The sequence below is a fragment of the Nipponia nippon genome, unplaced genomic scaffold (assembly GCF_047370975.1).
Source record: "Nipponia nippon isolate SJK-2023a ecotype South Korea unplaced genomic scaffold, ASM4737097v1 scaffold_28, whole genome shotgun sequence".
Lineage (NCBI taxonomy): Eukaryota > Metazoa > Chordata > Aves > Pelecaniformes > Threskiornithidae > Nipponia > Nipponia nippon.
In genome coordinates, this window is record NW_028262345.1 from 1,272,300 (window position 1) to 1,299,474 (window position 27,175).

A 27,175-nucleotide genomic window follows, 5' to 3' on the forward strand; every position below is an offset into this window, starting at 1 on the left:
GCAGATAAAGCATGAACTTTGCCTCCAAATTCAATTTAGCTAAAAAGGAAAACAAAGCAGCTCCATAGTAGTGGCAATCATAATCCTTATCACTATGAAACAATATTGACCTCTTATTCCAGAAAATTTGTGTCTCTGGAGCCGGTGTTTATCAGACCTAATTTAGTTATTGAAGTCTCTAAATCGGAAACCTGGGCTCCATCTTTTGTCCATGGAGAGAGAGAGAGAGAGAAAGTGGTAGAGTAGCCAAAGCTCGAGGAGGTGAAGTGTCTCGCACGAGGACGGTGGCAGAGCTGGGAGCAGACCCTTGCCCGGTGCCCCAGCGATGGGGTCACAGCGCCGTGCCGAGTGCTGGGACACGCAGCCTCCCTGCGAGAGCCATAACTGACCTAATAGACATCTCCGTCTGTTTGCTCTTTAGGGTACTCAAGAAGTCATTGACAGAATGTATATGTGCAATGCTGTATGTATTACCAGCCTGCTTGCTCGTGTTTCTCACCTATCCCCAAACCCCAGGGAAAGCCAGTGCTCCAAAGCATTCCTGAGATGGAGTAAGAGGCTGCAAAAACAAGCACTGCCAAGGAATCTTCTGACTGTGTATAAAGGTCAGGCACAGGCACTTCCTGTATTTTTGCAGACACACGGTGGTCCTAAGAGATAGCTTGATCTTTCTGCCGATTTGATAAACCCTTAGAAATACATAACTGCACAAGTACACCATTTCCTTCCTCCACACACAACCTTTTGTTGCTAAGTTTCTAGTACAATAGCTTTCAGCTGCTTGATTAGCAAGCCTGGGCTCTGAAAACGAGCAATGTTAGTGTGTTCAATCACCACAGAGCTGTTTCCTTTGTGTATTCAACCACAGTTGCTCAATTTAGTTATAAGAGTAAGTGGGGTTTTGCTTATCTCTATTGTTTTTCATTTTAGTGCAATCCCAATTCATTCTGGCTATGCATCATCAATAGAAATATCAAGTATTTTCTTTTAATACAGTGTGCCTGCCCAGTTGCCAGTAATAGGAAAATCTGAAGACTGAGATTGCACAAAAACGTCTAAAGGCAGAATCTGAAGGTTATCAGAGTGCAAAGACGTCTTTGATAGCAAAATTTGGCCAGCAGGATCCTTGGTGAAAAAAAGGCTTTTGAAAACAACCAATGATTTAAGAAGCATCCGTTTCTGGCTGTCCAACTTGCAACATCTTAAAGGAGCCCAGATTGAGATGGAAGGCAGCATCCACAGCTCAGGTCCTTTCAGCCTCTTTTCATCCTTCTCTTCAGGGTACTTGGTGATACTAATCTTTGCTAGTATTTGCTAATATTTAGCTTTAGACAGAGTTTGCCGCCCACTGCAGGCTGCATTCCCATGGAATAAAGAGACCTTGGAGTAAAGAGATCTCATGCCAGTGTGCCAGACAGCCTCAGACTGGTGGCGCACTTCCCAGCCACCTTTTAACATTTTCATAAGATCTTAATAGTTTACATTCCTCAGGTAAAGAACAAGAAATAACATGCAGATCAGAGTAGCCCATTTGTACCCCCCAATACAAGCCTGACTTTGCCATGTTGGAAGCTCTAGGGGTGATAACAGGGGGATCTCCCGTCCCAACCAAAGTTTCTGGGACACACTGAGAGAAAATAAGCGAGGAATTTGACAGTACTAATGCTACTTTTTGCTTTTCCCAGGAGGACAAGGCAGATGGAATTCAAGTATTTCAGGCTTAAATCAGAAAGTTTACCAAACAGATGGTTGGGATCACATGGTTGTGAGCTGTGAGTCAACAGGGATAGCAGAAAGTCTCCTCTGCATCGAAGTTCAGAATTCAAACCTCACCAGGAAACCCCGCTCCCATTGAAATCAGTGGTAATTTAGCTATTAAGTTCTAGTGATCTAGTATTCACCCAGCATTTCTGTTCTGCTCCCCAAGTTCAAACACTGAATGGGATCTAGCTTAAATATGCCAAACTAGAATTAGCTTTACTTTTCACTTTCTATAAATATAGATTGCATATTAAGTAGAACTGGTGATGGCTTTAGAGTCTCTGAGCTCCAGCTCCTTTAGCTGGGATCTTTGTGATTGTTTCTGTTTGAGATGCACCTGCCTTGGTGTCTGCATATCAGAGAAAGGGAGAACAAGAAGGTATTGTTGCTGCTTCATTACAGACACCAAGTTTAGAACCTGCTTTTAACTATATTTTGAAGAAGGCTTTTTATCCCCACTAAATCACTGCTTAGAGTCTAGAGGATGGAGCTCCCAGCTTAAACATTTGTTAGATGCTCTAAGTTAGGAGATGCCAAATCCTTCTAGTGTCAAGCATCTGAGATTACTCCTATATATAATCCTCGTATGCCAAAACCCATCCTCTGTGTACATGAGTGGCTTACTGCTTTTATACACCTAAGAATTGTATTTCAACCCCGAGGATGAATTTCCAAACGACTGTGCATTTCTAACATGCACCTAATTCTATTGCAAGGCAGAGGGATTTCCGCATGCCAAGACTTTCCCTTTAGTAAAGAGAAGGAAGTATTTCTCATAGTACCACCCAACAAGCGTATTCCAGTCCTAATGAGATGTTAACTATGTGGGAAATTTGCCATAACTTCTGTTGGTGCAAATATTTGATGTGAAGCTGGACTTAGCCGGTAGTATTTCATGTGCAGTCTTACGGCTCACTGTGACAGTAAATGACTATGCCTGAAGCTTTGTATTAAAAGCACTGATGAACACAGCTGCTGTTTCCCACCCCTATTGTCAGAAGATCTGTAAATTCTGGGTTAAAGGAGCCAGCTTCACTTTATTATACTATTATACTGTTACAATAATAGATTTTTTTACAGGCTGCTTTGCTGTGCTGATACAGTATTTTTAATGACCCCTGTGAAATCAGTTTGTTAGAATTCAGCCCGCTTCCTGACAAAGTAGGTTCTCCCACGTCGGACTGAGTGTTGCTGCATTTGGTGTTAATTAGAGCGGTAGTCTAGAGGCACATCAGGGGCTGGGGTTTATACATTCACTTCAAAGACCCTATTTGTATACTTTTGCACAATACCTACCATAACATATGTATTATGATTTTCATCTGTAAAAGCAGAACTCATTGCAAATATAGCTCAGACTTTTCTATCATATTAGAAAAGGATTAAGAGACCTCTGACTAAGGTCATGCGAAGAATGATACGTAATGCATAATGTAGCTTGTGTGTTATGATTTTGTCATCTACAGAGGTAGAGATCCCTGCACTTAAAGCTCGGGTTCTTCTACCATTATCAGAAGAGAGTTAGAGATCCTTGGCAAAATTTAGCTCTTTGGGCTCCAAGAGTAGCAAACAGACCCCGATACTAAACCCACAAAAACAAAGATGAGAAAGAAAAGCAGCTTTGAGGCCACCACAGCAATATCCCCCATCAACTCTGCACCTCCGCAGTGGGGAACGAGCTGCCCCTAATGGGGCATCGTGCAAGCAGGTGTGTCAATGATGGCCAGGAGTGTTTGCAGCTGAGCAGCCACTTCAACCAGTATAAATGGCTGCAGCAAACAAAGAGGCAGGGTTTTCTGGGGCAGGGGAAGTTTTCTCAGAGGAGGGGACCTGGCTGCTGCTTACGTAGGAGAAGATGGAAAAGGATGAAGGTCTGTATTTCTTATTTTAAGTTGTAATTGCTGAAGGAGGAGGAATGACCCAGGGACTCTGGCAGTTTGATGCACAGTTATTTCAACACAAAAGCTTGCTTCTTCCTTTCCAGGAACTGCTGCAAACTTGTTATTTGCTTTGGCTTTTCATTAACTTTCTGTCTCCTGGAGCTATAAAGTCCGATGCTGGATCCACTTTACCTTCTCTGCTGCTGTAAAGCCCTAGGCACAAGCCAAAGGAGTCTCCTCTGCTACAGGCCTGCACTGGCTGCCACTGGCATGTCAGCGTGGGGACGAATGGCACCTCCAGCCCTTGGGGAGCACAAGGGCTGTTTTCCAAGTGTCTCTGTGTGGCTGCTGGAGGAGGTTGTGCTGTGAGTGTTGGCAGATGATACCTGTAATACCCTGAACCCCCCCTGCCCTTAAGTTTTCTGTCACCCTCAAGACCTGTAGGGCTAATGTACCATAGTGTTAAGTTAAAACAAATAAGGGGGGGTTCTGTTTAGGGTGTATGTTACTGTGAAGGGTTTGAAACTCTTCTTAAAGCTCCAGTTCTTGAAGCTCAGGGCTGATATGGAGCTGAACAGCAACAGCAGTAGTCTAAACTTCCCAGCCAGCATGGCTGCCAGCTCCGTGGACACAGGGGTATCAGCAGCCCTGACCTTGCTGGGGGGGAATTTGGGGAGCAGTGTGGGGCTGCTTCTCCTGGGGCGGGGGACGGGATGAGATGGGACGTGGGGTGCGGTGAATTTGCGGCGGTGTGCCAGGTCTCAGGGGCCCGAAGTGGTGTGTGTGTGTGCTGGAGGCACTCGTCAAGGGCAGCTGCGGTGCCGGCAGGGCTGAGTCTGCCTGGGGTTGGGCGTGTGCGGAAACCTCGCAAGGCTCCGGGCTGTGGCTCTGCCCTCGTAGTGTTTTGGAGGAGTAGCCCTGTAGGGGTTAATGGGCTAAGGATCCTTCGGTGGTTTTTGCAGAGCTCCTGGCACAGGAGCACAAAGGGACGTAATTTGGACTTCTAGATACTGTCAAGTGATATAATGGTTTTACAAACACTGCTACGGTGGCAGTGAATCCTTTGCATGAGTTTCTGTAGGCTCTGTAATGTACCAGGAACACTTCCAAACCAGAGGGGGGCTTCAGCTGAACACACTTCTGGGCACTGTTGCAAAACTAACATAGAGCTAGAACTCAAAGCTTTCCTGAGGTGGCCTGTGTTGTTGCCTTTTTTTTAACAGCTGGGGAAACTGAGGCTCAAAGCAGAGAGCAGTGACTTGCTTGAAGTTACAGAACAGAGTTGCATATGGAATATAGGTCTCCCCAGACCCAGCCTTGCTGTTACTAACCCACCCCACCTACTGCAGACTCTGTTAAGGGTGCTTTAGATGCCACTGCAGATGTGATGTTTACAGCCCCCAGCCCTCCACTTACACATCACCTCTGAATTCATTGCAGTGAATTAAGTCTCCCAACACTTCTGTGAAGTGGCTAAATATATCCAGCTAGCAGAGCTCATGCCAAAACTAAGTCACTAAATGCATTAAACTTTGTGTAATAAAATAAGGAACAGTCCCAATAAATTCTTGCTTGGCGCTTTCAAGATTGCCATAGTTCGCACTGCTAAGTTTGCTGCACTGCCAATGTGAAGTTCAGGCTTGCTGGCTGTGCAGTTGATCTGGAGGTAAGGGCTGCCATCCAGCGGCAGCAAGACAGAAGACACTTAGGGAATGGCTGGGATCCCTCTGACGGCACCCATGCGTGGTCTCTAGCACCCTAGCCTGCCTCTGTGGTGGGCTGTCATAACAGAATACTGCCATAACTTTGTCTCTGCAGAGCTTGCTTGGGATGCGGTCACCCAGGAGAGCCAGGGCTTCAATGCTGTCATTTTGTCATTAAATTTGGCTAGCAGCCTGCAAATTAAGATGTGAAGTGAGATTGTCTCAATTCCAGCCTCCCCTTGCTTGTCCCTGGAGCAGGGACAATTTATGTCTGTCTTGCGCAGCAGTGAGTTTGTTGAAGTCGTAAGCTTCCCCAGGCAGATGCTTCCACCACAGGAATGTCAACTTGGCCTCAGGAAACATATTGTGTATTCTAGCAGCTGTGGAGAGAGAGCTTCAGCCTTCCTCAGTCTTGTTCCAGTGACATCATCACAGGGTTATAATGTGATTTAGGGCCAGTGACGGTGGTGTCACAGAGGTTCCCCAGGCTGCAGCATGAAGCTGTGTAGGCACAGATTCACCAGAGGTTTAGGAACTTGCTCAGCTTCCCCTGTCCCTGCCGCAGCAGGGGCTCTGCTCACATTCCTTGAGTTGTGCTGCGGTTTCTCCCCGCTTGTGTGGGGAACAGGAATTGGGCCAGCACCATGACAGTTCAAGGCGGGGTGAATTGAAGGGGGCAAAATAAAAGGGAAGGGGAAATAAAGGCTCTTCCCAGCTGAATTCGCATGAGTCTAACCACATCAGTTTGCTGCCTGGGGAGAAGAAGGAGGATATGACACCTCAGCTGCTCTCACTCGTGTCGGGGCTTTGCACACTGCTGACTTGTTTATGGGTGAGTAGTTGAGTTTACAAGGAAGCGTGTACATGCAGAAGTTATCCAGACAGTTGCTGTGAGCTAGTTAGCAGTGGTCTGCCACGTTCCAACAACGCAAGTCAGTATGAATATCTAAACAGTTTGCCAGGGTTTGGGTTTTTTACTATTATTTAGGGGTCTCTTTTCACCAGTTAGTACCAAAGAGTGTGTGGAGACAGCTAACTAGCACATGTCAGTTTGCTAAAAGCAGTTATTTTAATTAATGGCCCTTTCTCCAGCAGTCAGCAGGGTGCCTTATTCGTTTGCCAGCAGGAGGGTAAATCTATTTCAAAATGATTGAAATATTATGCACAGCTTGAATGAATGTTTAAAATAAATACAGTAGAAGAAACATGTTGTTTGTGAAATGAGAAGATAAATTACGTTTAGTGCAGACACATTATTCCCAAGCCTAGCTGCTTGGCTAACACTTTCACAGCTAAATCCTTTAGGCCTTAATCCAGCAATAAGTACATAGTCTGATTTCTTCTCCTGAAGAGCAGGACTCTCTCTTCGGTCCTTTGCTTTGTATTGACTAGGCTGTTGGCCTCCATGGCATGTTCCACTTTGTGGAAAGGACTAATTGTTGCTGCGACATCGTGGGCAGCCTGCAGGCTGGATGGACAGGGTGGGAGAAGAGAGCCATAAGGCTTGAGTGCTGTGGAGATGTAAAAATGAAACAGTGTCACGGGTAAAGAAACCAGTCTTTGTTTTCCAGTATCAGGTCTGTGGTTCCCTCCAGCCACTTCTGCTCAGCAAGATTAAATTTATTTTCATCCTCTTAACTGAACTTTCTTTTAATGGCAGCAGGGTTGACAGCCCCCAAAATAGATTTCCTATGGAGTCTGTCCTGAGTGGCACTGTGTGCAGCATGTCTCCTGATAACCCTTTTTCCCTCCCCTGGGCCTTTATCTCTCTGGTGACAAACAGCCCTCTCTGGACAGAAAGAGGAAATTCCACTCATTGTTCTCCTGCTGCTGGGCTCTGACTACAGTGCTCTATCTTGGCTTGCTGTACTGCTGGCAGGTGGGGACTGGCAGGCGTTTCCTGAAGTGACAATCAGCAGGAGGCTCATGGGAGGAGGGTTTCATTCCGAGATTCCCACTTAGGTCCCAGTATGATCCCCCTCTAAGTGAGCTTGAGAGCTCAGCCATGGCCCTGTCGACTTTGGGTATGTCCCCCTCATACCTTCTCTCTTCATGCAGTAGCCAGTCCCCCCTCTCTAATACCAAAACATGCAAAAGAATGCAATCGCCCTTCCCTTACTGTAGGCAGCATAGCTAGCTTTTGAGGCAGGTGTAACTGTCAGAACAGAGCAAACAACAGGTAATCATCCTTGCAGGTGAGATCGAGGATCTTCTATTTGAGTTGTGGTAGCACTTAATACTTCTAGACATGGAATAACGCCTCTTCACACTTGTGCTGTAGAGGCATAGGGCAAAAGGTTAAAATGCTGTTATGAAGAACTTGGAGGTTTAGGATTTTGAGATGGCTTTCCAATGCCTGAAAGCGCATTGTTTAGGGTCCCTTTAAACTTTGGAGGATGTATACCACCTCTTGGACAGGCATTGGAGTAGTATTTGATTATGTTTTTCCCCCGAGCAATAACATCCCAAACCAGCTTTACTTGAAGAAAATAGGAATCTTTCCTGTCTCCTTATTGCATAGTTGGGTTTGACCTTTGAAATGGATTTCCTGTTGACTTGCTTTTTTTGTACAGCAAAGACTATCTTTCTACTTCTGTTAAAAGCATTTGGTGCACCTCTTCTCCCAGGAATAAGAGGTATAACTTGTAAGCCTTGAATGCTGACAGTACTGCTTTCTAGGGAAGTTACAGGGCAACTGTACAGGAAGCCTATAAAGGAAATGTAGCAGCAACTATGGGAGGACTGAGCAGCACAGTAGCCTTTTGATTTAGACAAGCCTGGGACTCTTGAGGCTTTATTTCGCTTCCCTGCTCCTCCTAGAGTTCTGTGGCTGGCCACTAATGACTCGCTGTTTGTGCTTTGGTGTGCCATTCAGAGTGGAGGATAAAACAGCTGTCCTTCCAAGCAGATGATCTGAGATGCACTAATGGTTGGAGGGGTTCAGATGCTGTGGTGATTGCGAGCGTAAAAATATTTTTACAGTTGACATTGTTATTTCGTAAGGTTGCAAAAACAGTACACTTAAAAATACTGGGCAATATCTGTGAATTACCTTGAAGGTTTTGGCTGGCGGTTGTAGCATTCTATAGTACTAGCCGTAGTGCAGCCATTTTTAGTAATTCTGATGTGTAATGAGAACAGAACTTCCTGTGACCTTTCCACCTAGAAGTGAAGGGTGTAACGGTGGTGTATTGAAAAGAGGAAAGATTGAGACAGTTGAGAATTGGCTTTTAAAGTGCTTTAGTGACATAATTGTTCATAACATTGTTCTTTGTACAGTTTAAGTACTTTATGTCCCGTGTTACAGATGTCAAATCTGAAATACATACTGAAGTGATTTGTTCTGAACCAACAAAGGAGTTGATACTACACTGGGACTGAGACCTGAACACTCGTGGTTCCCAGAGTTTGATTTCCATGCTCACATTATGTTCACTTGCAAAATAACTTTGTCTTGTCATCACCTGATCTGCTTAATTGTCCCCTTCTTTTAAAACCGTTCAGTCCAGCAGCTTTTAAAAAGATGCTTCCATTTTACCACAATGTTGAAAATAGATGAGCTGAATTAAATCACTGGGAAGAGTTCCCAAAAAAACTCTTTGGTCTGCCACTTGAACTCTCAGCAAAAGAACTAGCTGGGGGGAAAAAAAAGCTGTGAGGAAGTGGAAATTCACCAAAAGTTAGTGATGCTTCTTGTTGCATTTGAAACTTAAATGTCAAAAATGATACCCGGAAAATGTTCACTGCTACTTAGCTACCACTGAGCAGAACTTGTTTCCTGTAGGGATGCACATTTTGCTGTGGTGAGATGAACGGTTTGGAACTAAATCTGAAGCCCACTGTTGGTGGGAGGCTCCTATGCTGCGTTTTTGTTTTAACTAGACCTTCTCGCATCAAAGGAAAAGATAATCTGTGTTTGCATTGTGGATTTTTTTTACATCTAGAGCTGGGAATTTCTTCTCTTCTCCTGGTGGATTGCTTTTCTGCCAGGTGTGAAGCAATCAATGTGTTCATCATCTCCCCACTGAGGCTCACCTTCTTTCTGGACAGTTGCCTTCAGATGTTTCCTAATTTCACAGTCGGCCAACTCCTGGGGAAGTGGAGAGCAGAATATCTGAAGGGTTGAGACAGTTAGGAATAAGCGGCAAAATTCCTCTTGTCCCATAGTGGGTCTCTGCTTCTTCTTGTTTTTTTTCACTTTTCATTTCTGTTTGGCTATTTTTCCCTAAAAGGAATGAAAGGCTTTCACAGGAGAGAAGCTGTATTTTACAGAGTTCTAGATGCAGCAGGATGGCCCAAGCTTTGTCTTTTCTAGCTTCCTAAGCATGTACCATCCCTTAATGCTCCATTTCTGTAGATGTACCAGCCTCAAAGAAAGAAGCAATTGTTTCAAAGTGTTCAAAAGTGCTCAAGTGTTCTGGAGCCAGAGAGTCTGCTTTTGCAGAGGACTTTGGCAACCAGAAACACACTTTTTTTTTGAGGTTTTGGCTCCTAAGTCCCTTAGGTTTCTTTAGCTTTGCCTTCTGTCTCCCCTTTTCATGTTCTTGTTCCAACAGCTGTGTATCTTTTAGCGTGTCCTAAAGTTTCTCTCCATCTTTTCAGGCTTTTAAACAGACTTGCATGCCTCTGGGAACTTAAGTGAGTTGGACATTCCAATATAGCAGCTTCATAAAATGTCCCATAGGTATAAAAATATAAATTCTATGTAATATATATATATAGTGTAGTTAAATAGTGTTCTGGGATCACTGGTATTCTGTTCCTCTTTGATTTGAGGCTTTTGAGAAGATAAATGCTGTTTTAAAGTAAAAAGAAACCTGTGTTTTCTTTTTTTTTACTAAGTTATTAATCCTCTCAAGATTGAATTCACTATGAAAAAAGATACAGTCCCATGAATATCCGGAACTACATTTTTGTGTCACTGGTTTCACTACCTTCTGACAAGACAAAACCAGGATTGTCATAACCTTTCTTCTCTTTGGCTTTAGCTTCTTTCTCATTGTAGAGACAAAAGGCACAGTGGGGAGTCTCCACAGCCACTGTCTTGCTGAAGTTCTGGAAGTCTACTCTGTATTTCCCTTCTTTGGTCTTGGACACAATGGGAGCAAAGCGATAACCCCAGAGCACCTCTTCTGGGATGTAGGATGTCCTCACTTGGCAGGTAGCGCTAGTGGCTTCAACAGTGCCATCTAAAAACACCACCAATTCAAAATCTTGCTGCAGAATGGTTTCTGCTGCCATGTGGAAGAACGGGCTGTTCTTATCTATGATATGATAAATAGTTAATGGGGAAATGAAGAAGAGATTCTCATTGCCAGCATCAACTACAAATTCTATGTTGACCTGGTCCAAAATGATTGTTTCTCCTTCTGGGGTGATGGTGGTCTTCAGAAGCTTCCCATAGATGTGGCTCCCAATCAGCAGACTCTTCCTGAGGTTTGCCACCCGAATAAGGAGGCAGAGCTTCCCACCACGTTTGCTGATGACAGCGTTCTTGCTGAAGGTGATGGTCTTAGCCCGGTTTTTGGACCTCGATATCTTGGCCAAGATGGCACCACACATAAAAGAATTGATGATTACCCCCAAGATAGACTGGAAGATGAGCAGGAAAATAGCAGTGGCACATTGTTCTGTGACACATCTGAAGCCATAACCGATGGTTACCTGGGTCTCCAAGGAGAACAGGAAAGCTGAAGTCAGGCCGTTGATATTCTCTACACAGGGGGTGTGATTTATAGAAGGATTGAATTCTGGAAGATCTTTGTGTATGTATGCCACAACATACCAGAGGAGACCAAACAGAAACCAGCTGCCTAAGAATGCCGAAATGAAGATAGTCATTTTGTATCTCCATCTGAGATCCAGGATAGTTGTCCATATATCAATCAAAAAGACAAACCTTGACTGTTCTACATTGCCAAACTCTATGTTACACCTTCCATCTTTAGAGACAAGCCTTGCCCGTCGCCGGCTACGTTCTCTGATGTGGCTGGTAAAGCGTTTCCGGAGGTAGTTGAACATTCCCTCTGCTGATAGTGTTCTGGAGAGTAAGAAATAATAAACATTATGGGTAATGCAGGTTTCGTTTATACCTGCAGGCGAGAAGTAAATTCTGACAAAGTCTCAAGACGCTTGTTTAGGAAAAAGTTATATAATTTGCATATTTTCCCTCAGCTGGTGGGGAAAAGTTCCAGTAAGTATATGAGGAAACTAACAGATTCTTGCCTAAGGAGCATTCCAGCAAAAAATAATCATTTTGGCTTGCTCAGTAGACTTTGAATCAGTCAACTGTTAATATTGTCTTCTGCTTAGCTGAATAAGTGGAAGCATAGAGAAGCTGGTAACTTCATCGTGCACATATGCTGGGAAAACTGGTGGGGAGTGGCTGGGTTTTGAAGAGGTCTTTCTGCCTTTTAGAAGATGAAGTAGGGCCTGTCTGTGCAAGTGTGTGTGTGTGTACACTGGCATTAGGAGACCCTGGATGTGATGTGGACAGCAAATTTAGGAAGAAATGAGAGTAGATGCAGAAGGCATAATTAAGCCAGATATGCAGTTACTTTTAGCACAGATTGGGCTTGAGGTTGTGAATTTCAAACTCTGGAATCTCAAAAGCATCTCAAATAGGACTTTCAGGTGAGAATAAAAGAAAAGATTAAATTTCAGCAGCAGGAGAATTGGATGTTTACTCACCACAAAGGTAATGCTAAGACTAAAGAATCAGAATCTGAAATCTGTTCTTAAAGGAAAGTTTAGCTCTGCGTCCCTGTTAATTTTGTCTTTTGTGACTGGCCATGTTAACGAGAGACCCAGGGAATGCAAGTCATTGATGGAGAAAATACTACAGATGTGTTCAGACTGGAATTTGGATCAATCTACATTTGAAAAATTCCCAGTTGGAGTTATTCAGACATGCAGGCATGGGGAGAGGTGGATCCACTGTAGAGTTAGAGATTGCCTGCTATGTTCAGACAGATCTAGGGTCTGATTTTGACCCAAAACTTAGGAGTGTTCTTAGAAGAAATAATTGATTTCAGAGTTGATCGCCCTTCAAGCATAAAATGTGCTTCCTTACCAGAGAGGATGTTTGATTAGTGCAAAGTGCTAACCCACCCTGAAAGTGTACCCTTGTGTGCCTATTTATTTAGCCTTTGTTAAACAAAAACCTTCTCATGTAGCCAAATTTAACTGTGTACTGTAATCATATTTCTTGGGGGCAAAAAGCTTCAGCTGAAAAACAACTGAAATAAATTAATAACTTGAGGGGAAAATATTCTCACTGGGGACTCACACAAAGGATGTTTGGAGTTTACTGTGTCTCTGAGGACACGGTGTCCCCAGCCACACAGAGACCTGTATGTTCTGGGGACCTGCAGCTGCTATGGGTGATGTTTTCTTTAGAAGGACCTGGACTTGGAGAGTGCATCTCGCATCAGGAGATGCTGGGGGCTTTGTAATAGTTCGCTACTCTTACCTTACTGCTGCATTACCCTTCCCAATAGAGGGTGACACTAAAACAACCCTTAGGAATGATTTTTTTTTTTAGATGCAAGCTAAAGGTGCTACAACGCTTACCTGAAACCCTGCACCGTACCGCTGTCCCACCCAGGCTTCCTTTTTGGCTAGGAGCAAAATGTTTGGGCTCAAGTTGCTGTCAAATGGACTGCCCAATTTTGCTTGATTTCAGGGGATAACAACATGCTTAAATATCTGTGGCAAGAGTTATTTAGTTCCCTTAAGCCGTAATTTCATATATCCAAAATGGGGGTAATCCATAGGCATGTAGTGAATTAGATATACTGATGTGATTTATTAAGTGTGAAATTTGTCTCATTTAACTTCAGCCATTTAAATGGTAGATAATTGCCTGTGCCAGTTGTACAGCTGACTCCTAACAGGCAGTAAAGGAAGCATACGCACCCTCCAAGGGTCTGCTTGTCTTGTCACTGCAGTTGTTTTATGAAGGAAGGAACAGGTCTTTGGCAAAGTCTGTCTTTTACTCTGTAGGCATCTAGATTCACTTAGAGAAGCTGCCTAATGGTTTAGTTGGCTAAAACAGAAATCCTTCTATTCGATATAGTTATGGGGGCCAGAGAAAACCTTTAGGTATGATAATTGGTAGCAAAAGGAAAATATTAAATTATCAGTGATGGAGTATAAGTACAAATTAGTTACATTTTTAAAGCCAGAGGTAAATTCTGTGATTTGATGTCCCTGTTTGTATCAACAGCCCTGAGAAGGAATTTGTTTTGATGTCTCATACAGTTGCCTTCTTTCTGTACTTAGTCTGAAATCACCTTTCTCCTCTGCTCATTAAAATTTGGATGAAAAAAAATGAAGGTCACTTTTGCAATGTAGCTTTTCACTGTTTTAAACTTCTGCTGTTGAATTTATTGGTTGCGAATGTAGCTGACAGGTTAAACTTTAAGCACGTATCCGAGGAAGAGGGGAATGAGGTCGCTTTCTAAACAATTCTCGAGTTTTATTTTCCTGACGCACTTTTAATATGTTCATGTTAATGCATAGTTTGAGCAAAACTAAAATATTCCCATGCAACACACTATTCCCAGAAGTTTTCCAGTTTTTAACTTTTAACACTACTGTTTCTTGTGCCAAAAGGTGCAGCTTCAGCTGTCATTGGCATTCATTTTGTCCTTTTCTGCAATAATGTGAACACTGACCGTCATTACTAGGGTAGAAACAGCGAGCAAAATGCCAGGATGCCACACCTTGTGCATTGTAAGCTGCACGTGTGTGCCTTTGGCACAGGTGAGCTACAGCAGGCTTGCTGCTAATCCTAGTGAGCAGATGTGAAGGGAAGAAATCTGAAGAAGAATTCTGGTTTCTAATCTACCCCTCTTCTCATGTTAGGGGCTGTGATAAATTGCTGTCACAATTCTGGTAGGTCTGATTCAGCCTTCATTGGAAATCTTTGGGAATTTGACCATGGATCTTGACATACAAATCACAGAAGAGATGAGAGCAAGCTACTCAGCATGGCCATCGACTGAAACCTTGAAAAGAGATCCCCAACCTTACCATTCTTTTCCTGCCTCTTTAAATCTCACATGCCCTCTTCAGAGGCTGTTTTACAAGCCCTGCTGAAGCTACCCCCAAGCAGATCAAAGACAGAAGAATTACACCCTCCTTCAGGCAGGATGACAAAGGAATTCTCCCTTCAACAAATCTTTCTTGCTCCCACACACAACTGAAGTGTGTTGATTTGCTTCACCAGGAGAAAAATTCTCTCCTCTGTAAGCATGCTGCAAGTATATCACAGACTGTCTCGGGGAGATTATGTAAAGCGAGTTATATAATGCAGCACTTAGTCCTTTGCGCTTAAATCAGCAAAGGTAACCCAGCTACATCTTAGCTAATATTTACCAGGATATGTTTCCTGTTGGGCCCAAATAAACACAGCATTGCTGTCTGTCTGGCATGTGAAATTCCTTGTTGCAGGAGTTAGCAAAGCTGCTGCTGTCCCCAGGCGTAATATGTTTATAGAAGGTGCGCTGCCCTGCTTGTAATCTTAAACAATGGGGCATTTGCTAATAAAACTACTCAATGAATAAAGATGACACATCAAGGTTAGCTATGAAAACAAGGAGTCTCCACTTCCCTGTTCAGTCTCATATTTCAGTGATCACTAGAGTAAGCAGAAACTTTTAGATTTTTGTTCTCAAATTCCTGATCTTTCCTAACAAATCTATCAGTCCCTCTACCCAGAATGTTTGATAAATGCCCAGAAAGTTAGTTCTTAACAGATGCACTTCTATCTTTTCCTTTCTCTGCAAGTAGGTAACAACAATCATTATGGTTCCTGGTTGCTACATACCAGCTGGAGTTCCTCTGCTCACCCAGAAATGTAACTGAGTGGTCCTCTTTGCTCTTGCTTGCTGTCAGTTGCTTTGTTTCGAAACATTTTGAATGGGGGGGATAATGACCAGGCGCTTTAATTGTTCTTTGGGTAAGTCCTTTGTGCAACGCTGTGTGTGGCGCACATTAATCCAGGGAAATGCCTTTAATCTCAGCCACGTGCAGCACTTGAGGAGATCAGTGAGTGAAGAAAAGGGAAGGTGTTTAACGTTTGATGGGGGCCTGACAAGAACAAAGTTCCATCATTTGCTGTTTCCCTGCAGTTCTGATATCCATGGCTTCACGTGTATTTCTTCCCTCGCAGCAATGGATGTATGAGCAAAGTTGGCAGAACCAAATCATTAGGGGGAGACAGCGTAACCGAAAAGCAGTTCACTGAACCGGCAGCTTTTGTTAGAAATACATCTTTGTTAGGGATTCAGATGAAGTTCTAAGAAGCTTAGGTAGAAGAAAGGGGGATACAGAGTTAAAGGATTATTTTTTTCAGTCCTGTTCAGGCCTTTTCAAACCTCAGATCTTCCTTCAGTCCTTTCTGTGTTTTTCTTTGTTGAACTTTCTCTGAACAAAGTATGTGAAATATCCAATTCCTAATCCCTTATAAAATCCTTTTTTATTAGAAAAGCAAACTGTAACACTTAGTCTCATGGTGTATTATCTGCTGGCTGCTTTACTACTGAGACCTTTGGAGAGTATAGCTCATTTGCCCTTCACTGGCTGCCCTGGGTAGAGCAGGAATGTGCCTGTTGTGATGGGATGACAACTGCAGCATCCTGTCTCCCTGTCTTGCTGTTTATATCAAAATTATACCAGAATCAAGGGCTGCCAAAGAGAGCTGACCCTCTAATGAATCAATTGTAAGTATAGCAGGAGTATAAGCTTGCCTAAAGCAGCCAGTTAGCCCTAGGGGTATGTCTAAAAAGAATCTGATTTACACCATCCTCCATGCCCACTTTATCTTTTTGATGGACACGTTAGCAAAGGGACCAGACCTGCTAGTACTGGCAAGCTGACACAGGCAGCTTTCTTCTTGGACCTGGCAATGTTGTCATTAAGTATTTATTCCCAATAGCAGATTGGAGCATTCCACGCAGTGGCTATGCCTCCAAAGTGTTGACTGAAATGCCAGTTCCGTCTGGGAAATATGATCCTTCAATCCAGCTCAGCATGCTAATCTGGGAGTCTTGTCACAGCTCCAGGCCAAGTGACTACATTTTGCCAACCCAAAGTCCAACTGGAATTTCTAGTGGATGCAGCAAAGGATCTTATCCCCTGCCTTGCCCTCTCTCCTGCTAAGTAGAATTACTGGAAGATGTTAAAGAGCTGCCCTTTTCCATTGCAATGATGGCCATTTTTCAGCAGGAGAGGCAAAGTGGTACCTGCCCACCTGTGGGCTGTACATTAACTTATGATATGAAATATCTTTAGAACAGGTATCTTTCATCTCAGATTACTGTAAGCACACAGGTATGATCGAGCCAGCTTTATGTGAGTACCTAATGAAGAACTCCTCTTCAGTGCCTAACTTTTCTCTGCAGTTAGAGGGGAGGGAGGGTTCATCCTTCTCTCTTTTAAACTGGGTGAACCAGGATTGTTCCAGTCACCCTGGCAGTGACATAACAAGGAGTGCTGTCCCCTCCCTTGCTTCCCCCATGTCCTGATTTTTAAGGGAAGGAAACATGTATGGGATGTATGGACTCTATAGGAGCTCTTGGTTGCTTAAGGATCGCTCTTAAGGTTGCTTAAGGGACTAAGTCGCTTCAGGAAGACTGTGGTAGTACCTTGCCAGCCTATAGCAGGGGGTTTCTGAATCTCTGCCTGAAAATTGGATCTTCCTTCTCGTTATGCTTTGTATGTTTTGTAGAGTTTGCTGCCTGATGTGGTCTGCTACTGAGCAGCCCTAGTGTTACTTGAGTGCACCTTGGAACCACACTGCCAGTAAGGTTTCAGTGATAACAAACAGTAGCTAATTGCATCCAGGAATGTTGCTCGCACTATGCCACATATACATGGTTTGAAAAGATAGACTGCAGTTTCCCCTCACAAAGCTGACTGGAAGAAATAATTCATTCAGGAGAACACAGGCAAATGAATAAATGAAAGAACAGGCACTGCAGCAGTGGAGACTCAAGCAAATCATGTTTTCTGAAAGCTCAGGAGTGTTTGGGGTCCTCAAAGGTTAAAATACTTACTTCAGGTGTATAAATAAAGGATTTACAGCAATAAAGCCACTACTGTCGTTGTTAGCAATTAATATTGTAATTAGTGCTGCACACAAAATTAATCCATGACTGCATTTACTGGGGGAGAGAGTCTAAAGACTTCAGCTGACCAGAGAGCAAATGACATGTCTTATATAAGCAGACACCGTTAAGGTTTTAGTAAGTTTACAGAAGTAGCATTTCTTCCTGCCCTATGTGCCATGGAGGCAAGGGGCCAGCCCTGGCCACAGTCACTCCCTTCCTACCACTTACTAGAAACGTGGCACTTGTAAAACAGCTCTGTCTAGACAAAAACATTTGCCAGCACTCTCCAGCAACGATCACTTCATAGGCACTAAAGAAAACATCACTATTTGATATTTTTGCAGTGCCAGACTAATTCCACAGCTAGACTGCGTCTCCCATAGCACCTCCTACTCTGACAGAGAATTCCCATGCAGCAGGTGATGCACTCCAGCTTCAGGGTGCGTCATGAGATAGGCAGTCATGCTGGGCATCTTGCCTCTGGAGAACAGAGAACTGGGAGCTAAGCTGCCTTTACAGCAGGATTTCCCAACAGAACTATTTCTATTTTCAGACAATTAGGTTTCCACTGAAAATGCTGGATTTTCAATAGGAAGTGGCTCTCTGGGAGAAATTATTTCTCATGCAAATTATATCTCTTGGGTTTTTTTTTCTTTGGTCAAAAAAAAAAAAAAAGAATTCTTATTGCAGTGGACTTGTGTGATGTGTTGTGGTTGCAAGAGAAAAAAATTGGGGATTTAACTTGCCAACAGTGTTATGCTGATTTTGAATTCTACTTTAAGAGAATTAATTTTGATTTACTGAGAAGTCTTGAAAATAAAACGTTTTGGGTTTTGTTGAAACTTTCTAAAGGGGGGAAGGCAGGTTTTGTCCAGTCTTTGTTGCGAGAAAAAGGCATTGCACTCTAAATGTGTGAGAAAGGCAGACTGTAATAAGTTCTCACCTTGTATGACTGAGAGCAGAAGCTATCTATAACCAGAGAACTATATTGCAGTAAGATGTGGGCTGGGGAGGCAATACTGCATAAACACCAACCATAAAAGTCACAGGGAAAATGGACAGAGTCATGTGAGCCAATTCACGTTCTCTCATTTTGTTGTTCTTTGCTGAAGTATTTGAGAGGTTGAATCATTAACTCACCATTTGTTTCTACAGGTTGGCAATGTCAAGTCTCAGTCAGCAGCACGGTGCGGCAAAAGGGCTTTCTGCAGGAGCCCAGAAGGCTGAGAGGCAGCTGACTCGGCCGTCAGCGACACAGCTAGAAGACAGCCATTACCCCAGGCAAAACCACTTTTGAATACTGTGACGGTTCCGACCCTGCTTTGGCATCTCATCTCAAGGTATCTCAGTACTCAGCATTACCTTGTCCTATAAAAGCTTCCATTCACATACACTTTTTCTTTCCAAAGTGTTGGTAAATTTAAACCGATAATGGCTTCATACCACCCCAAAAAGGACCCAGCTCTGGGCGTGGGGAAGACTGCTGACAGAAAACATTTAGCACTGTTGCAACAACTTCCAATGTGGTTGGAAAAAGGTTCTTGCTTACTCAATGCACAAGAAAAGCACCAAGTTGCTCTCTCTGCACTCTGCACAGTGCTAAAGGAACAAAAACAAAAAGCAAATGTTGCCGTCGTACAAAGTCTTCTCGTGGTAGTTGACAGGGAATTGCCAATTCCAGCTCCAGAGGAGAGAGACAGTAAAAGAGTACTCAGAACAGCCTACTGCAGCCCTGCTGTGTGGTCCTACACTGTGCAGTCAGTCAGCCTTAGAGATAGGATTTAATGTACTATTTGTCAGGCCCGTAATACTCCCTCTGTGTGAGCCTGAGGGAGATGAGGGAAAGGCAAATGAGCACCTAACCTGGATAATACTGCAGCAGGAAGAGTTCCTTTCAATTCTGCCACTGTGTTTCTATGACTGTACATAGCTTGTCAGTGCTCTGACCAGATGTTTGCAAGTCATGGTATGAACTGCACACTGCTGTAGCATTGCCCTGCTGCAATCTTTCACCTGCTCATAGCACCAGGGTAAACAGTGTAGCGGGTGGTTATCCTAGTCAGCAGTTTGGGAATATTTTCACGTAGTGTTAAAAGCACTGTCCTATTGCAGTCCTTAGCTTCAGCCAGGCTGTAATTTCAGTATCCCAGTCTTTTGTGGTTATCAAAGTACTTTGATTTCTAAACTGGCAAAAAACCACTATGCTGTGCTGGTTTGTTGCCAATAAGCCAACCATAGCAGCGTAGATAGGACTATCACGTTGGTCTTGATAAGCCTGATTCAAATCCCTGCTTTGCCAGGTTCCCATTGGGAACCCCAGCCCCGAGTGTTTCTCAGATAGTAGGATTGTGAGAGAAAAGAATTGGAGCTGTACCAGGTGACATGATAGATGGTAGCTGCATCCTGCAGCAGTAGCCTGAGCTTCACCTGAAATGGTTAAGGATGTGAAGAGGAGAAAGTTGGATTCGTTGGTCTGGAAACAGGCAGTTGTTGAGCTGTAGTCTTGACTCTGTAGTCTTAGACTGTTTCCATTGCTTTCTAACTCATGTTTCCTGTCTGCAAAGGAAATAATTCCACTACTTTATGGGCAACTGTGCGGCTATGTTAATGTTGATAATGTTTTTTCATGATGTAGAGTGTTGTTTTATTACAAAGCAACTTTTGGACTGCCCTGTTAGAGTAGCATGTTGCTTCAGTAGTAACTGAAATGAACCCTGAACACAGCTGTTGCTTATAAAGTACTTTGAGATCTTTCAGGAGCAATGGTGTGCTATAAATACAACTTAGTGCTATTTTTTTCCACGTAGAAGGCAGTTCTTTCATACTTTATTCTAGTGCTTTCTTAAGGTAAACAAAGAACAAAGTGAGGAAGGCTTTCTCTCAAGATGAAAGTGTGTGTACATGTGTAGCCCTCTCCTTGGGTAGTTTACATCACTGAACTGTGTGTAAAGTAGTTTTCTGTCTTTGCATGTCTCAGTTGCCAGAGATTAAAGGCGTGCTACATTGCAGCATATGTTCTGTACTGCTTATTACTTAGCACCCCTCATCCCCCTTCCTATAATAACTAGTACTCTCATAAGTTAATCCCACATATATAGTTTATAGAGGTCTTTTCTGCTATTAGTTCTTTTGCTAGTTTTCTGTCTGTTCGCTGGCTCTCTGCTAGTTGCTTTGAATTGTCATTGTTTTGCAATCCAGTTGTCCTTGTTTCTTGAATTTCTGTACTGAGGGTCATAGTTTCTCTCAGACAGGAATATTAACAGACCATTTCCCACATGAGCCTGTGTTAGGTTCCTCTGTGTCCTGTCTGTCATCGAGGAGTTTTCCAGCAGATGTGTTGAAAGGAGTATTGTTCCAGACTTGCTCTCCATTAACAGGCATTTTGGACTTAATTTTCTTGAACTTGCTTTTTACCTCAGAAGTATAAAGAACCACCCTGATTGCTCTAATCAGTCAGGTGGGCTACAGCTGCTAACATAGGGAATGGGAGCATCTGGGAGGGAGAATGTAGCCTCTTAATTCTTACTGTACATCTAAAAAGCAAAGAAACCAATGATGAAACCATTGAATTGTTAAAAAGGGAAAGGATTCATTGCATTCTTGAACAGGTGCACATGTTCTTCTACCCTTTTGGATAATATAGGCTATCTCCTATAGAAGGTCCTTTATGTATCTGTCCATCTGACGTGCTGAGCTTATATTGAAGCACATCATCTGCTACCTGTTGTTCTTCCGTGCTGCTTTTTCTGCTCACTGGGCCTGCAAGCCTGTCACATGCCAGCTGGAAGGTGGATTGGCACTTGCTGGCTGATGCTGCGTGTTTAATCAGTTGAGATTCAACAATAAGAGTATCTGACACCAGTAGTTTGGAAGATTTCTTTTCATCTTATAGCGCCATGATCTCAAGTGTTGGCAGCACTGCAGACTTTGATTGACAGATTTTGTCCTACCTCTGGTTCATGAAGCCTGATTTCTGTGATGTTCAACCAAGCTGTCTAGATACATCTTGTCCCGTTACAGTCTCACCTCAATAGTTTCCTTCCCTCAGCTGCTCTTGGCTGCTGCATCGTGACATGGGTAACAGCCGTTGTCATTCCAGTGCATTTTGTAGGGATGCATAGCATAGCTGGCAGCCCCTGCTGTCGCTTTTAAAGTCGGTTTGCGGTCCCAAGACATGGGTTGTGAAAAAGCCTGACTTCAGAGATTTCTAGCTGAAGTCAGAGGTATTAAAGGCATTTGGTGCTCTTTCATACAAGGTCTGATGAAGCAAATTTTGTCCGTCTGCATTAAAGTCTCCTTGTGCCTAGTAGATTGGTTAAAATGTTCCTATGATTTATTACAACTGAATGCCATGAAAGCTAAACATATTTCGGGAGCAAATCTTGAGGATCAAATCTCAGTAGGCAGCTATTTGCCTAATGTCCTACTTTTTTTTCACATCTCCTGCAGGAAGCAAATAGCTTGTAGTTACATGAGTACCTGATTATTCCCTGAAATACTAAAACTCAAAATTGCCCCTTTTAAGGCTAATTTCTGCTTTCAGGGGCGTGCACAGTGCTCTTTGGAGGTATTGAGGAACACCAGCTGCAAATCTAAAGACAGGGACAGTCTGCTGTCCCTGGGGTATGCAGTATTTCACCAGCAGAGCTTTTTCTATTCCAATCCTTCAGTTACTTTTGTGTTACTAATTATTTCTATAAGTGTAATTGACTTGCAAGACATTCTTGGCTTTCAGTATGTGCTGAGTGAATTATTGACCCATCACATGGGTCATTGATGTGAAGAGACATATGAACAAACTGGGTGCAAAATAGCTACTTTGCATGCTTAATAGCAAGTGTAAGCCATTAATAACTTTGCTGCTTTATGCACTCAGAGCCTGCACCATTTTAGTTTGACATGCATATGGCTGAGTTCATCCTCAGTGTAATTTGAAATTCATTGGGCATGGACTTCATCTCCTTATGCTACTTTAAAATCTCTCCTGTGTTGAGATGTGAAATGCTAATTCCAGAGTTTATGGCTGACTTGAGATGCTACATTTGAAAAATCAAATCCAATTAAATCAACTTATTACCAAGGTCAGAGACCAGTATTCAGCACATTCTAGTCCTTGCTATTTTGCAGCAAAGAGTAAACTTAGTGAGCGTATTGTGTCTCAACCCATAAACAAACTGCTCTGCCCTAATAAGAGGGCTTCTGGCTGCAGGACCTTGGAAACATAGTCAAATTATAAAGCATTCCCTGGAGAGTCCAAATATCTGAGCTCAGTTCCTGGCTTTTCACGTTTTTTCTGTACTATGGGACAAGTGTTCTCCCCATTGTGTCTGTTTCCCCATCTACTCACAAGATGGAAGCGAAACTAGGGTGTTGTGTGGATAAATTCAACGGTTGCAAAAAGCTTTGAGACCTCTTGAATGTGTTGCTGTGGACTGGCAACACAGCATCAGCTTGCTGTAGTCAGAATTTTAATGGAGCTCAGATTTTAGGAGAATATAAATGAGAGATGCCCAATTGCTATCTTGGCAGAAACTTGTTTATTATCTAAGAAGAAGAAAAGCTTCTGCGTGCATAATATCTTAATATTCTCAGCAAGGAGTGCAACAGAGGGGAATATACTGTGGCTTTTTGAGATGGACAAATATTAAGCCGATTTGCAGATGCTTTTGCAAATGAAGTCTTAAGTTTAGATTTATGATGAGTTCCCACACTGTGCAAGCCTTTGTATTTAAATTACACTATCACCAAGTGCCCAGTGGCTCTTTCTGTCTCTTATTGTTCAGCATCTAATGTGTTTCCTGCAGGAGGTCCTTGTGTTCCAGACAAAACCAGACAGAAAAGTGAGAAGAATGTTGAATTCTTAGATACCCTTTACAGATAGCCTACCATCTCATATCCAGTGGAAAATAGAGTTTAACCTGCACAGGCATCTTAAATCTTTCCCTTTCATTTAGGAGCTTAAGCTGGAATTTTCTATGATGTCAGTTCTACCAACCTGAGGGAACTTATTGAAGTGCCCACCTTAGCAGCTCAGGGGGTCTCAGAGTTCCTCTCAGTTGTCAGAAACTGGCATCTCAAGGTGAATTGCTTCCATCCGATTACTCCTCTCGAACTTACCTGTGTCTCCAGCTACACAAGCAGCTCGAGGTACCAAGACTACTATTTTGAGTTAAGTTTCTGCTTCTGTCTAGTGCCTAATTTGAACCCAGGACTAAAGTACTTCCAAAAGTGAGGCTCTTACCTCAGTTATTAACAAGCTTTTAAAAATCTTGTATTGTTTGCTCTAGTTCATGCAGAATTCAGTTATGTAGCAGACCTTGGGATGCGATTTGAGATTTTTCAGAGTCCTAGCAGAGTGGTGTAAACGCAGTGAAGGATTTACTTTCACCTCACTTTACCCCTCAAAATGTCAGAAAATCCCAGGCAGATGATTTAAGAGAAACACTAGAGTTAGTGTGTATATGAGGACTAGAGGAGCTGTTCTTCACAGCATCTCATCTCACCTGCCCACCACCAGGTTGTGAGAGAGACCTGGGTGACAAGATTAGACATAACCTCCAAATTTTAGATGAATAAAGGAAGTAGAGATTAACTTCCTTCTTTTACCTCTTGACATTAGCAAACATTCACATACAGGCTGGCCATTCAGATTGCAGTAGTGCATCCTATGATGCAAGTGTCACTTGTGTAACTGCTTGTTTTTCTCCTTGGGACAGAAATTCCTAGGGCTTCAAACAAAATCTTGCTGTTTGTTACCTGTGCCATGGTCACTCTGTGTGCATTTCTCCCTACAGCACAGAAGGTAGTTGAGAGAGTTTATTGAAGTATGAGCCAATTTAAATTACTTTGCATTTGTCATGGGATACTGCAGAGAAAGCGCATTCGCATGTCAAAACCCTGGGTTGTGAAACAAATAAAACCGTCTTACCTCTGTGAGCACTCGGTATGGAGAATGCAAACTCATCAGCCACCCACAGCCTAAATGTGGTTCAAGTTACCTGTTCTGTAGGAAAGACTTGTGAAGATATTCAGGGTGGGCTAACAAACAGCTCTGAATCTTAACTAAAAAGCTCCTTCTCCAATAAGCAGGCTGAACTACGGTCCTGTTTCACAGACAAGACATAGAGCCTCAGGGTATATAGTGCTACTACATCTTTTGGTGGATTGTGCTGCTGATGGAATAGACAACTGGCACTTCCATAGCAACTAGGCTTGGAAGGTGAATCTTCATTGCTGTGTCAAACTCCTCTCATTCCCACTGTAGTTCAGATACTTAAGGATGCATCTTAGTTATCCAGTGCTAAGGTGAGCTGCTGATTACAGTTGAAAGGCAAGAGTAGCTTTCAGGTGCAGGATGCTCTGAACTCTGTGGCTGGAAAGTGCTTTCACCATGACCACCACCCCGTTACCCCAGGATATCACTGCTTACCAGCTATAGGGGGGATCCACAGAACTTCTGCCAAGAAATGTGAATTCCCAGAGCTGCTCTCTGTTACATTTCTCCTGAAACAGTCAAGGACAAACAATAGATCTGGATGGAGCTGGAAACCAGCAAGAAACTCCATGAAGGGAAATGAGGCATGAGAGCCTCTTTCCACCACCTGTCTCACCACCTCCCAGCCCCATGTCTCCTTCACACCCAAACACAAATCCGTGATTAAGACTTGGAGCCCTTTGCCTTCCTCCCTCCCCACTCCACATATTGCTCCCACTCAACAGGGCTGTGTTTCCGAGTCCTCATGTACCCCCCCCCAGCTGCTTGCCATCTGCTTTTCAACCCGAGAGCCTAGCCCAGGAGCCCAATGCCCTCTGCTCATCCATCTCAAGCATACACCTCCTCACCTATGTGCTTTTGTCACCTTGTTCAGCTCCCCTGGCCTCAATCAGCAGCACAGCAAAGCAGGGTCAGGATCCAGCAGCCTGAACTGTGCAACACCAAATTATGTCTAATCAGATGTATCGGCGTGTGCCGAGGCTCTTATGCAAAGGCACCTATAAGACTGTGCATAGGAGGAGAGCGTGCTTGCTGCTGCTGACACTGCCCAGCACGAGCTGGCTATTTTGAAGTTTGTGTAATGCACGTACCAGTCCTCCGAAGCCTCTGGCATGATTAGGTATTAGCTGAAAGGATCAGCCACTGGGAATTGCTGTATCTGCATTAAAACTGAGCTGGTCAGTCACTGTAGTGTGTATGCATAACGTGTGTCAACAGCGAGAAACTGATGACCAAAACCCTTTGATGCTACACCTTATTGGGCTTTTTTAACAAAACTTAAGAAAATAGTGGCAGTTACTCAATAAGCACCTATGGAAAAAGGCTGTGGTACAGGAAACAGAGGCAATCAGTACAGAAAGGGTACCCTGTTACTTCCTGATCGTTCAAACCATTACTTTGTTATTTTCGTAATTTGATTCTATAATGGAGATTTTCCCTGTCTTGTGCAGTGAAGTTGCATCATGCAGAAAATTGGTTTAAGTAAGAACTGTTATGGTGTCTTTCATCAAATGTTCTCAGAGAACATTACTAATAATTCATTAAAGGGGCACTGTCAGCTGGAACACTTTTAATTACCATTTTCTGACAAGTCAACCCTTAAGTGATATGCCCTGATTTTTAAATTTATTACTAACACATATGCAGATTATTCTTTTTTCTGCTGATGTTTACATGGGTTGAGAAAAGTAATTGACTGTGAGATTAAGGAAGTGAACCATGCACTACATGCTGTCATGCCCACAATGGAAGATAATTTAAGGGTGGTTACTTTTTTTAACAGTAGTTTTGAGAAATTCGTTACTGTAGGCTCTGAGCATCTTGGTACGTCTGAACGTAGGGAACTTCTGCTACGCGCACGTTACTGCTGTGAAACTGAAACGCGTTGAACTTAAGGTATAGCTGTGAAAATCGTTAGCTGCTACTTGTTAACTGTCCGGGTATACATGCTTAGCTTTTAAGTAACTATGAGGCGAAGACAGGCTGGCTGGTACTAACACAGGGTTAAAACAACAGTACTGGCAGCTACCACGCAACAGCTAATATGCTGTAAACTTGTATCAGCTTATCCCACCCTAGTGTGTTTGCATAGCCATACTTTAAGGCCCTTCAGCCCCGTGTCACTGTCAGAAATACCACTTAGCATTCCCAGAGAAGAGTAATGCCTGAACTGCCGCCTTCTGCCTTTTGTATCTGAGATGACTACAGCAGATGCAGAGATTTTCTTTGACAAAGTTTTCTTAAGCCTCAGTAGCCTGTTCTATGGGAGCAGAAACTGAAGCAGAGAACTATCAAGAGGGTTGCCCAAGGAAAGGTAAGCCAGTGAGTAAGCAGACTAGAATCCAAACATCCTGTTCCACAAAAGCAGACTCTGGTTCCCTTGCTGTAGTCATTAGGTGACAATTTTGTGCAAGGAAACAGAAAGGACAGTCTAGCTGGAAATAGCGTGGATTTTCTCAGTCAGCTATCAAGAAAACAGTATGGCACTGAGCCTCTTACCTTGTGTCTTAAGCAGTAAAGGTGACTGGAGAAGGGAGGTGGGAGAAAAAGCTGCCTGGCTTCGTGTCCCCTAGACCATGCAATTTCCACAGCACTTTGGTCCAACAGCTTCTGTACCAAAGCAAGAGAGCCCAAGGCCCTCTTTGGCTTTTATGGGTGGCTGTGTCAGCTCAGACTGGTTGCCAGCTCATCTATATGCAATGGCTCATTAACATTGTGGCT

The 27,175-nt window shown here is 43.3% G+C and overlaps 2 protein-coding genes across 7 annotated transcripts in view; one reads left to right on the forward strand and one right to left on the reverse strand.

The window, feature by feature from the left end:
• The first annotated feature begins 94 nt into the window (after positions 1 to 94).
• Positions 95 to 27,175, forward strand: part of KCNJ5 (potassium inwardly rectifying channel subfamily J member 5) — an 89,227-nt gene continuing 62,146 nt past the window's right edge. For 3 of the 4 annotated variants that reach the window (XR_015706097.1, XM_087763531.1, XM_087763530.1), the window contains exons 1-3: positions 95 to 1,247; positions 1,686 to 1,863; positions 18,616 to 18,800. The gene's annotated coding sequence lies outside the window, so the exon portion shown is untranslated. Of the gene's footprint in view, positions 1,248 to 1,685; positions 1,864 to 3,566; positions 3,633 to 18,615; positions 18,801 to 27,175 lie in introns of those variants that run through there. The other variant, XM_009469569.2, reaches the window with a different exon arrangement.
• Positions 8,568 to 27,091, reverse strand: KCNJ1 (potassium inwardly rectifying channel subfamily J member 1). 3 transcript variants are annotated; one of them, XM_087763534.1, is made up of 4 exons: positions 26,954 to 27,091; positions 24,890 to 24,963; positions 24,389 to 24,463; positions 8,568 to 11,384 (listed from the first exon to the last, which is right to left on the reverse strand). In XM_087763534.1, exon 4 carries the CDS (start codon positions 11,363 to 11,365, stop codon positions 10,250 to 10,252), a length of 1,116 nt encoding a protein of 371 aa, XP_087619660.1. In that variant the 5' UTR covers positions 11,366 to 11,384; positions 24,389 to 24,463; positions 24,890 to 24,963; positions 26,954 to 27,091; the 3' UTR covers positions 8,568 to 10,249. The 3 variants fall into 3 exon arrangements, with proteins under 3 accessions (XP_087619660.1, XP_087619658.1, XP_087619661.1); XM_087763532.1 differs by lacking the exon at positions 24,389 to 24,463; XM_087763535.1 differs by lacking the exons at positions 24,389 to 24,463; positions 24,890 to 24,963 and having other exon boundaries at positions 26,954 to 27,052.

What these genes read in the sequence shown, in the direction of transcription:
- KCNJ1 (XM_087763532.1), bottom strand. Translation starts at nt 11,365, where the DNA reads ATGTTCAACTACCTCCGGAAACGCTTTACCAGCCACATCAGAGAACGT.